At 45.1% G+C, this 12,204-nt stretch overlaps 1 protein-coding gene across 7 annotated transcripts in view; it reads right to left on the reverse strand.

Annotated features, from left to right (window-relative positions):
- The window catches only part of CLASP1 (cytoplasmic linker associated protein 1), a 246,796-nt gene extending 245,296 nt beyond the window's left edge, over positions 1-1,500 (reverse strand). For all 7 annotated transcript variants that reach the window (XM_065413102.1, XM_065413101.1, XM_065413097.1 and 4 more), the window contains exon 1: positions 1,306-1,500. In XM_065413102.1, coding sequence (XP_065269174.1) covers positions 1,306-1,500 — 195 coding nt within the window. The remainder of the gene's footprint in view (positions 1-1,305) is intronic.
- Positions 1,501-12,204: the final 10,704 nt, after the last annotated feature.

Consider the following 12,204-nt stretch of genomic DNA (forward strand, 5'->3'; position numbering starts at 1 on the left):
CTGCATGCTAAGGGTGGAAAGAAGTTCCGCTTCCACCACAATTGCTCAGTGCCAGACCAAACTTACTCAAAATTCAGTTGCACAAATACATACCAAAAAAAGTGTAAGGCATAAAAATGCAGCTTATTTGATACGTGTGTAAAGTATGAAGAAGTTTTTGCACCCGTTGCCAGATCAAAAATTCTGTGAAAACAAACAGTGAAATGTAGTTGGGGAAAACACTGAACTCTGGATCACCTGCAACTGGTATTCCAGGCTCTCCATAATGCCAAAGGACACAAATAATTGCAGAGTGAATCATGGTTAATTCACTCAAGGCTCTGGGTCTCCATAGGAGTTTTTGATCTCATTCTCATGAGAATTGAGCAAAGTCCTCTAGTTATCCACAACAGAAGCACCATAAATTTCTCATACAGGCTGGCCAATGTGTTTCAACCATGATTTGGGGGAAACCTATCCTTGCTCTCTGAGACTCCCCCCAAAAAGGAAGCTAACTAGTGCAAATTGTAATGGTAACACTTGTTCACTTAGACAATCAACTTGTTACACAAAGGCCAAATAGGCCTTGGACAGTGGTGACTGATTGCTATGTAGAATTCCATGTCCTACCACCCATTCCTGTCCCCCAATGACATCACTACAAATGGTAGCAAATTCCGACACAGAAAGCTCATTCAGCCATTGTATCCCTTCTTCAGCTATTAAGTATAATGTTTTCACCTCTCTTAGCCAATACACTGACATGTTGTATTATAAAAACAGTTAATAACGTAAAACTCATATTAGCTGTTGTTCAATGCAAGAGTGAAAGAATACTGGCAGCTTATATGCATATTTTACAATAAAATCAAGTAGTATATTTCAGATATATACAGCACAAATTCATTAATTCCTGTTAACAATGAGACAACTATTGGAGATGACCAAATCCCCCAAGTAAATGAACAAGCTACACAAACAATCCAAGTTATCTCATTGCAAAATGTAACCTGGTATTCAATTTGGGAAAAAGCTTACTTGTGATTTAAAATACAAAACATTAGTACACGTGTTTGTTAAAGTAATGAAGTCTTAGTACCCTGGGTCCTTGACTACAGCATCAGCTACAAAATCTTGATTGAGAAATGGGGTGAGAACAGTGGGTTTAGTAGGACTATGATGAAGTCTGCAGAACAACAAGTGAGAATGAACAAGACTCTACTACGTAACTTTCGTTTAAAGGAAGTTCCTTACAAATAAGACAATATGACTTGCCAGACTGAAGCAGTATTAGACTCTAATCACTTTTCCCCAAGCAGATCTTACCTTGTAATTGCTGGAATTTACCCAAGACGTGGCAAGTCCATCAACCATTTTATCCAACATAGTCTGATCATGTTCAAGATCAGCAGACTTCTGTTTATCTGAGAAATAATCTATCAATTCTTGGCCAACCTGAAGTCTCTTTCCAACGTCTTTCTGAAGCACCTGCGCTAAGCAATACTCCATACTGGGCTCCATGGTGTGCTAGAAATACAGCACCGGCGAGAATAAAGCTAGAGGGCAGTAGGTCTGAGAAACCCCACTATAAATGTATCCTGTAGGTCGCCTCTTTGTTCGATGAAGGTTACTGAGGGCCTGGGTTTCAAAGATGCAATTCTGGGAATGGCAACAATGCACCATGTGTGTCTGAAGAGCAGCTGGCAGGATATTAAAAGTCCAATTTAAATAACTAGTAATAGATAAAGCTGCGAGTGGTGCAGCAATGTTGTATTATTGGGTCTGGAATATTTCCTAGTTCAGCAGTCCATTCTGCAAGAAATGAAATAAGACAGCATTTTAGGTTAAACAAATTAAATACGAAGAAAATCAAAAGCATGTCACAAAATAGGTTATTCATCTGAGGGACATAAAGATGTAATAAACTGGATACAAATGATATAGCTAGGATTTTTTTAAAAAACAGACAGCATTAGGTAGGTTAGGACAAAGACCTTAGGTTATGTTTCAAAAAAAGGCAGCTCTCCATCAGTCCCCTGAGAAGCAGCTTTAGTGATAGATCCAGCAAATTTGGGTCTCAAATAAGGGCTGATGAGAATTCAGTGTATTCTGTCTGTCCCCAAAGGTAGAGTGATGATCCCATGATATGGGCCATCAGTCACTGAGAAAGTATGTCTGTTTTAAGAAATGAGTACAGAAAGAAATGTGGATCTCATTTGACTGCTAACTTTCAACCATCACTGCCATCAGAATCTGTATCATACTTTAGGCCCTGTCTAAAATACAGGTCAAACAGCAGGAGCCAGAACCACAGACAGCTAGCTTTTGTTAAGAAGATGCAAACACTGTTTCCAGGGATCAAACTATGATGAGCCACATTACAGCATGGTTTTGTCAACTGGCTAACACCATGCAGCCCTCAATATGCTGGCCTGGGAAATAGCATTAGCCCTTACTAACATAATGTTTAAAATGGGGTGTAGCTAATACTGTTTGAGATATCCTGTAAACGGGGCCATAAAGGAAACTCCGGGGCCAAACTCTGCTCTCACTGGGGACTTATAGCAGCGTAATCCATGGCATAACTCTGGATTCTCACCTCTGTAACAGAGCAGAGTGTGCCCTTAAATGTTCCTTTTCAGCAGGGCTTTTCTGTATCTTAACACAAGCTGGTGAAGTATGTCAAGGAACCTCCAGGCTAATGCTGCTGACTGGAAATCTCGCTTTACAAGCAGCTGCAGCCTCTCTCTGCCACTCCCCCTCCATAACTAAATGAATCATCGCCACTAGCCCAGGGAGCAAGACCCCCCCATGCCTGCCCTTTAGCTTCAGTCTCCCACATGCTACTGTTAATGGCGGAAGCCAGCATCACTACGTACAATTTCCCTGAGGTGCTCTCTTTACAGGTGCCACTTTTCTTTAAAAATCGGAGGCGGGTAAGAATCTGGGATTTTTTTTACTTTCTAATAATAACATCCAAAGCTAGAAGCCTGCCCTACTTTCTGCACTAGCCCAAGGAAAGCAGGTCAGACTCAGTGCAAGGGAAGGGGGACCGGAGAGGCTGCAAAGCAGAAATCTTAACTGGAATGACCCTACAGGCACAAGTTCACTCAAAAGCACTGGGGTAGTAAACCTAATTGCTACGGTTTGAACAGGACCTTGGCAGTCAGTTTATTACTTTTGAATAGCTGATGGCAGGTGACATACAAAAAAGCATAACTTGGAAAACAAGAATAGGCCTTACACAGCACAGGCTATTTTTCAGATCGTTATTCCAGTTCCTCTGTCTCTGCCTAATTTACAAGCTGCCCAATAAAAGATATTACCTCAGCCACCTTGTCTCTCTAATATCCTGGGATCAATACAGCTATGACCCCACATACAGAAATATGACTGTATGAGACAAGCAGACTTCAAACAGAACTGCTAGACATAATCCAGTGCCTTATGTGCTATTGAGCCTTTCCACGTCTGAGGACTCCCAGCCCCATTTAACCACAACCAGACCAGGGCTGGGTGTCCCTGCCTCCTGCACTTGTCTGTGTTGCTCTTAAATCATAGGAGAGCAGAGCCCTGTATATATATCTCCTTACTATATCTTCCATTCTATGCATCCGAAGAAGTGGGCTGTAGCGTACGAAAGCTTATGCTCAAATAAATTTGTTAGTCTCTAAGGTACCACAAGTACTCCTGTTCTTTTTCCCCATTCTAGGTCACCAGAAAAAAAAATCTAGCCCAGGATGGCAGTGAACAGCACTTTTTTTAACCATGGTATTGCTTGGGGTCTCAACCCAGTTCCCACTGGACAAGTGTCTGCCAAAAACTACCCGTTGTGGGGAAAAGGTCCGAGACTGAAAAGGCGACAGGGCCTGAACACCCCTCTCCCCCTTTAAAGATGGCCCCTGCAGATCAGTGCTGAAGTGAGGCATTTCACACTGTTGTGGTCTGTGCAGTACTGTCAGTCTCTACGGGCTTAATCAGGGCTTCAGGGCTTTTAATCCAGCACCATTCACAAGCAATAAGCATCCATCCCAACATCCCTAGGACTGGCCCTAAACTTGCACCATTTCAAATGAAGAGTTGATAAGCCATTATGATTTTGCAAGGCTCTGATCTGCCCACTTGTTCAGTGCAGGTTTTTTTCAATGGGAGATTACTATGATGGTGACAGAGAATACTAATATTTTAAAGGGTCGGAGAGTATATTTTGCACTAGTAAGTTAAACATAATTCTGCCTTGCACAACCGCATTTAAGTCTATGCCAGCTGTGTAGTCACTGATTTCATACACCTAGAAATCATAGAATATCAGGATTGGAAGTGACCTCTGGAGATCATCTAGTCCAACCCCCTGCTCAAAGCAGGACCAATCCCCAGACAGATTTTTACCCGAGTTCCCTAAATGGCCCCCTCAAGGATTGAACTCACAACCCTGGGTTTAACAAGCCAATGCTCAAACCACTAAGCTATCTCTCCCCCTTTGACCACTGAAAGCCCCATGTAACAGTTTCAGGTTAAAGGAGAGATCCACAGGTGTAAAATGAAGACCAAAACACAGAATGCAACCAAAATGCAAAATCCCCACGCAGAAGTCTGAAACTAAGGTTTAGCTAGCTCACAACAAAGCTCTTGGGAGGTCTCCCCATATCTTCAGAAAGATTGCCAGCACAGGAAGGCTATCTAAGGCTGCTAGCTACAGTCCCTCTTTGTCTGGACGGTTCTGGGCAAGGCCTTTCAATTTGGTTCACTGCATTTGTGACCTTCCTTTCTGGATTTTTTTTAGCTTGCACAAAAACCAATTTTTATCTGGGCATTGGGCCCAGTTTTGTTTTCAGCTTTCAAATCTTGACCAGTGTCTCAGATACCATAATGGGAAATTGAATAGAACTGTCTTATTTTCAAAACCCTTTTTTAAAGGAGGTATTAGTTCCAAACTTAAGGACAGCCAGACCTCCCTCATAACCTTAAATCTCGACCTCTACACCCTCCCATTATCTTTACAATGAAGATATTTACCTACTCTCTTCCCCACCACCCTCCACAAGTGTGGGGCAGCCAGTTCACCGCTTAAAGCACTCTGAGGCTTGGTCTACACTTACCCCCCAATTCGAACTAAGGTACGCAACTTCAGCTACGTGAATAACGTAGCTGAAGTTCGAAGTACCTTAGTTCGAACTTACCTCGGTCCACATGCGGCAGGCAGGCTCCCCCGTCGACGCTGCGGTTCCCCCGTCGACGCCGCGGTACTCCTCTCGTCTAGCTGGAGTACCGCAGTCGACGGCGATCACTTCCTGGTTCGACTTATCGCGTCCAGACAAGACGCGATAAGTCGAACCCAGAACTTCGATTCCCAGCCGCCGAACTAGCGGCTGGGTGTAGACATACCCTAAGTTCCTCCAATGAAAGGCACTAGAGTATCAAGCAAAGGTGATTTTCAATTGTGGTAGCTCAGCCCAGTTATATAAATTGGAATGAAAAGCCCTCTTCGGGCCTGTCTACATGGGGAAATTGATCAGAATAGCTATCACAGAATACAATAATCTGAATTAGCTCCTACTGTGGACACTATTCCAGAATAAATGATTTTATTCCAGAATAATTACTCCAGTCTGGAAGTGCACTAATTATTCTGGAATCAAGTGGCCTATTCTGGAATAGTGTCCACACAGGGAAATTGACTGGAAAAGTTTTGACCTGAATAGCTATTCTGGGCAACTTCCCATGTACACGAGCCCTTAAAGCTTGTTAAGATGCAAACTACCTATTTCAAATGAGTATTAGCTGGCCATGTAGCCAAGATGGGGGAACCTAGGGCTTCAAAATGTTAACCTGTATCATATGTAGTGTTGTTGTAGCTGTGTTGATCCCAGGATATTAGAGAGACAAGGTGGGTCTCTCTCACCAACAGAAGCTGGTCCAGTAAAGGATATTACCTCACCCTCCTTGTCTCATTAATAACCTGCACATTTTCACTTGTTAAACCAACTCAATTAAGGTAACAACTGAAAAACATCAAGCCAAGACCCAGATGTTTTAAGCTAATTCATTTAAAACTAACAGTTTTTCTAGGAATGGCTTCTTTTTAAGTCAGGGTAAGATTGTCTAACACTTCCCGTGTTTTAGAGAATGAACGTGCGTACAAGCCAAATCACATCGCAAGGGATCGCACGCCCCACAGCTTGTGTAGTCGAGCTCACTGCACAAACCAGGGCTCCATGCATCCCTCCATTCCCCCCACTCTCCCATCCCCCTCTATTTCAGGGACTCCCTACAACTCTCTCCCAATGTCAAACTGGCGGGGGGTCTGTGTACTCCCCATATCTCCCCTGCTCCCATACCACGGTCTCCCATTCCCCCCCACCAGTGGCAGTGTGCACCCTCATTCCCACTTCCCCGATTCCTCCCTTCATCCCACCATGACAGGGGCTCTGTGTGCCTCCATCCCCTCATTCTTGGGGCCTCCAGTCTCCCCCATCCATGAATGTTCTGTAGCCCCAGTCTCTCCCATGTACCAGGTCCCCTCAAACTCTTCCCCCACCTAAGGTTCTGTGTGTGTCCCCCCCATGTCTCCTTGCCCAACCACTGCAGGGTCCCCTGTTCTACCCACCATGGCAAGGCTCTTTTCCCCATCATCCCCCCAAACCACATAAGGGTCCCCCCTTCTGTACATTATGCCAGGGGCTCTGTTCCCCCACCCCAGTGCCCTCTCAACAGCAGCATCCCCCACTCTCCACACCATGCTAGGGGTTCTGTTCCTCACCCTTCCCCTACTTTCCCAATCTCCCCACCATAACAGCAGCCCTGTTCTCCGCCCTGACACCTGTCCCCCATCCCCCTCACTATGACAAGAGCTCTGTATGTGTCTCCTCCCCCCTCCAAAGTACCTTCCATCCCCCCAGATTGGAATAGAGGGTGGGCAGATGGTGCCATCTTTTCCCCCACCTGGAATAGGTTTTGAGGGGGCAGGACTTTAGGAAGGAATTAAGCCTTCTCTCTCCTTTCCCTCTGGCTGCCCTTGCTGACTAAGCATCTGCCTCATAGGGAAAACAATTATGTGTCTTCTATCATGCAGGGTGTCAACATGTTTAATGCTATTGGGAGGATGGGCAGAGGTATTAAGTGGAAGATGTTTAATGGGTGCCATCAACATATGACAGCAAGCTCCACATGTCCCCCACTTTCTCTCTGGATGTTCCAATTGTCCCCCAAATCAGTAAAGCTTCTGGCCATCAATGCCTAGTTCATTCCCTGAAATTTTGGAATTGATCGGATGCAGGGTTCAAAAATTAACACATTACACAGAGAAATACCACTGAGTAAGGCCTCACGAGTTTGGCCAATAATACAACCTACCTGTGGATGCAAGTCAGTAACCCACAAGAGGAGAAGGCATGTGTTATACATGAGGACAAGGTCTTTGTATATACCAGAATAGAAAATAAGGTGTATAAATGCAAGATTAAAACCCTAGTAAAGAAAAAGCACTAGGCAAAGAAAAGAGCCCAGGGTTTACTTTAACCAGCTAAGAACTGTTAAAACTACACCTGCTTTGTCTGCTCTAGGATTTTCACACTTGTCAGAGAATGTGTTTTAAAAATACCCTCTTTTCCCAGTGTAAACATGGCTAAATAGTGAGCTGGGATGCTGGAGTAACAAAGTCCCCCCTGGGAAAACCAAATCTCAGGTAGGCAAAGATGAACCTCGTAGACAAGGAAGCACATGGCAGCTTTGTCAGAAATTCCCCTCCTGCAGAGAGCACCTTGGATTTCCGCTGAGGCTTGGTCTTCACTACCAACTTATGCCAGTATAACTACGTCGCTCAGGGGTGTGGAAAAGCCCCTTGAGCAATGCAGTTATACAAACCTAACCTCCATTATAGACAGCGCTGTGTCAAGGGGAGGGCTTCTCCCATCGACATAGCTACCGCCTCGGAGGGAGGCAGAGTACCCATGCCGATAGGAGACACTCTCCCATCAGCATAGGTAGCGCCTTCACCAAGTTCTACAACGCCGCAGCTGCACCGGTTCCACTGTGCCACTGCAACACTGTAAATGTAGACATGCCCTAAGTGCACCAGCACTGACTTTTCTTTTTCCCGGTAGGGGCTCCACCCACACTCCACTCCTTCCCCCGAAGCCCCGCCCCCCCTCCGCCCCTTCCCTAGCTCCTGCCCTCGCTCTGTCTCTTCCCACCCCCTCTCACAAGGCTCCCTGCCTGCCTGCTGCTCTCCGCCAGCTGCCGAACAGCTGTGACTGATGGGTGCTACGCACCCCCTATTTTTTTTTTTTCCTGTGGGTGCTTGATCCCTGGAGCACCCACGGAGTTGGTGCCTATGCCTAAGTGGATGTTCTGACTCCAACCCTCCTTCTGCAAGTTGTACAGTCTCAGCCCTGTGGGGATCCCTCTGGTCCGGTAGAGTTTAAACCCTACAGCCTCTGAGTAGTCAATACCAGGAAGAGCCACTGACTCCGGGAACCTACGGAGGTTAAGCTTTGAGGACCAAAACTTTTCCTCCCAGAGGCTGTCCAGTCATGTAAACCTTAAGCCCTTGCCGAATTCCAAGCCAGGAACCCAATGGTGCAGATTTGTTATGTCTGGAGGCTCTCCAGGTTTTAAAAATAGGTGTAAACATAGGACCAGAAGCAACCCAAACACTGCAAATCTAGTCAAAGGCACTAGTCCTCAATTCAGGAAGACGGACTAGACTGAATTTGATCTAGGCAAGCAGTCTGATTGGATGATCCAAAAGATTTAGGAAACTACTATTCTGCAAAAATGAAGCCCCTGCTTTGTTTACATAAATGCTCAGGCACCGTGCCCACCCCGCCCCCTCTAAATTTTCCACCAAAGTCATCTAGCAAAGAACCACAAACTTCAAATTAGTTATGAAGGTTTTGGTCCAAAACTGGATTTACAAAAAGAGAAGGTAAAAACAGCTAACTATGGAAAGCACAGTCTAACTCAAACCCAGTAATCAACATCTAATCGCTCCACCTCAGCCCATCCACAACACTGAAAAGAAGTCTGGACAGTCCATAGCAAAGCAATATGCACAGTTCAGACTGAAGTGGTGCAAACAGTTAAGTAAATATTTATAATGGTTTTGTGAAAACATGAGAAAAATTAGTAAAAATGCAGAACTGGACATGGCAGAGAATTTTAACTTTTTGATGTGCTTAAAAAAAAAATCCCCTCTCACCTGTGGCAAGTACAAAGCTTTTCTTGGAAAGTGAAATTCTGCTGAACTTACTAGCTTATACCTTTTAAGCTTTCACTTTAAAATTATGTTTCTAGCCCTTGTGATTAGGAAGGAAACCCTCTGAATGTGACAGATGCAGTGCTGTCTTCCTGTCAATACATGAAATTGACCTGGAATAAAGTAGGGTGTGTGAATTTAAAGCAGATTAACTATTCCTGACTAACTCCATGTGTGAATGCTCTGGCCTTGGCTACACTGGCGCTTTACAGCGCTGCAACTTTCTCGCTCAGGGGTGTGAAAAAACACACCCCTGAGCGCAGCAAGTTACAGCGCTGTAAAGCGCCAGTGTAAACAGTGCCCCAGCATGGCTCCCAGCGCTGTAAACTAATCCCCTCGTGGAGGTGGAGCACCTGCAGCGCTGGGAGAGAGTGGGAGAGCTCTCTCCCAGCGCTGGCGCCGCGACCACACTCGCACTTCAAAGCGCTGCCGCGGAAGCGCTCCCGCAGCAGCGCTTTGGAGTTTCGAGTGTAGCCAAGCCCTCTGTCTCTGGAATAAGAGTGCCCTATTCCAAATCAGCTTAATCCATTTTGGAAGTGGATTAAACTAATTTGGAATAAAGCACTTTGAAGTCAGAGCATGGAATTTAATCAGGACTAGATATTCCAGACTAACTCCCTGCGTAGACATGCCCTTATAATCTTCAGTCAAACTGCTGCTGCTCACAGCTTCCCAGATCAGGAGTTTCACCACTGCTACTCAGAACCCCTGGGCTGCAGTGAGACTGACAAAGTCAGTCAGTTTCACACTGCTGTCACTCATGAAAGTTGTGAGTGACAGTACATGCATTGGAGTTGTTGTCCCTGGGCCTCATTGGTGACCCTCCTGAATGCATCTCTGTATGTGCCTCTGGCTGGTAAATTTAGGTTTATGGTCAACTTTCAAGCCCTGATGCTGCTTATTCAGTACAATATTAATTTCTTGGGAGGTGCTGGCAAACAGACCAACCCACCAAAACAGCACAGCAGTCGTATTAAATAACGCAGTGGCATAGTTACCCAAACAGGGCTTCTTCTCTACATTTCTCATAATGTAGTTGCAGGCAAATTTCAAATTACAGATTAGCTCAAGGCACATCAAACAATCATGCCTTTGAACTCTGACTTTCCACAAGAATGAAGAGCTCCTCTTAAAGAAGTTTCCACTTTCAAACAACAGGCAGTGATGTTTGTTTTCAAGTATAAAAGCCTACAAAAGAATCACTCTTTCTGTAGTACATCTCTGACCCCCCCCCCCCCCCGCCAAAGGGAATGAATAGGTCTCAGGATTGGGTTTAATAACTAGGCTCTCTCGAACCAATGGTTCACGTCCCAGCAGGGACAACACATCATCCTTCAGAAATGAACGGAGTACTACTATGCAGATGACATGTCCTTTCTGAGAACACACAAAGGATCTCATGGCTGTTTTTGAAAGAGGAAGGGGCTTGCCCCAGCATCTTTGGCCAAAATTGCCTCTTCTCCCTCAACTGTTGCGCTGAGTCCCCACGTCAGTAGGCAACCCTTTATTCCAGAGACGGCTGCATACCGGAGCTGTACGGAGCTTGTAAAGCATTTTGGGATTCAAGGAACTCAATAAGATGCAACACTTCTCAAGGCTTGTCTACACTGGCACTTTACCGCGCTGCAACTTTCTCGCTCAGGGGCATGAAAAAACACACCCTTGAGCGCTGCAATTTTCAGCGCTGTAACGTTCCAGTATGGACGGTGCACCAGCGCTGAGAGCTGCACCCCCAGCACTGGTAGCTATGCCCCTCGTGGAGGTGGATTTTTTAGAGCGCTGGAAGAGCTCTCTGCCAGAGCTGTGCCGCGACTACACAAGCCACGTTAAAGGCTTTAACGTTGCCAGTGTAGACTAGCCCTCAGTTAGGCAAAACACTACTACTTTATCTAACCGTAAAGCTTTCTCACTGACTTGTGCAAACATTAAGGGTACATCTTCACTACCAGACGGATTGGCGGGTAGCAATTGATCCAGCGGGGATCGATTTATCGCGTCTAGTCTAGACGCAATAAATCGATCCCCGAGCCCTCTCCCGTCGACTCCTGTACTCCAGCTCGGTGAGAGGCGCAGGCAGAGTCGACAGGGGAGTGGCAGCAGTCGACTCACCGTGGTGAAGACACAACGGTAAGTCGAGCTAAGTACGTCGACTTCAGCTATGTTATTCACGTAACAGAAGTTGCGTAACTTAGATCGATCCCACCCGCCCACCCCCCAATGTAGACCAGGCCTAAGAGATAACCAAGGTGGCAATGTAAACATCAAATGCCCTAGCTGAAGGAGAAACTTCATCTTACTGGAGAGATGAAGGTAGCAGGGGGGTTACAAAAATGGCAGCTATGCAAATATCTTGTTAAGGAAACTTGCTCTCACCTCTTGTTGATATAGCTTCCATGTGTCGGCAGTAAGGTTCCTTGAACTGTTCAGGTACATTTTTGACAATTACAATTAAATAGTGTATGCTTCTGATTTAAGTGTTACTGCTTGTTTTCCAAAACTAAAGCCTAGGACTCTCATTCTAAAAGGGACATCAACTTAAAAAACATTTTACCTACAGGTGTTGCAAGTACCACTCAACTGCTACAACTGCAGGATTACTCTTTTTCCAATTTACTGCATCTCCTTGACAGCACTTTGTGTATAGTCTGTTCCCATTTCCCCTATATAGTTATTTATTGATAGGGTCTAAATTAGCTGTCAGTACTCAAGAAAGAGATCTTGGAGTTATTGTGGATAGTTCTCTGAAAACATCCGCTCAATGTGCATCAGCCATCAAAAAAGCTAACAAAAGGATAGGAACCATTAAGAAAGGGATAGATAATAAGACAGAAAATATCATATTGCCTCTATATAAATCCATGGTACCCCCCACATCTTGAATACTGCATGCAGATCTGGTCACCCCGTCTCAAAAAAGATATATTGGAATTGGAAAAGGTTCAGAAAAGGGCAAGAAAAATGACTAGGGG

Source organism: Emys orbicularis, chromosome 11 (assembly GCF_028017835.1).
Source record: "Emys orbicularis isolate rEmyOrb1 chromosome 11, rEmyOrb1.hap1, whole genome shotgun sequence".
Lineage (NCBI taxonomy): Eukaryota > Metazoa > Chordata > Testudines > Emydidae > Emys > Emys orbicularis.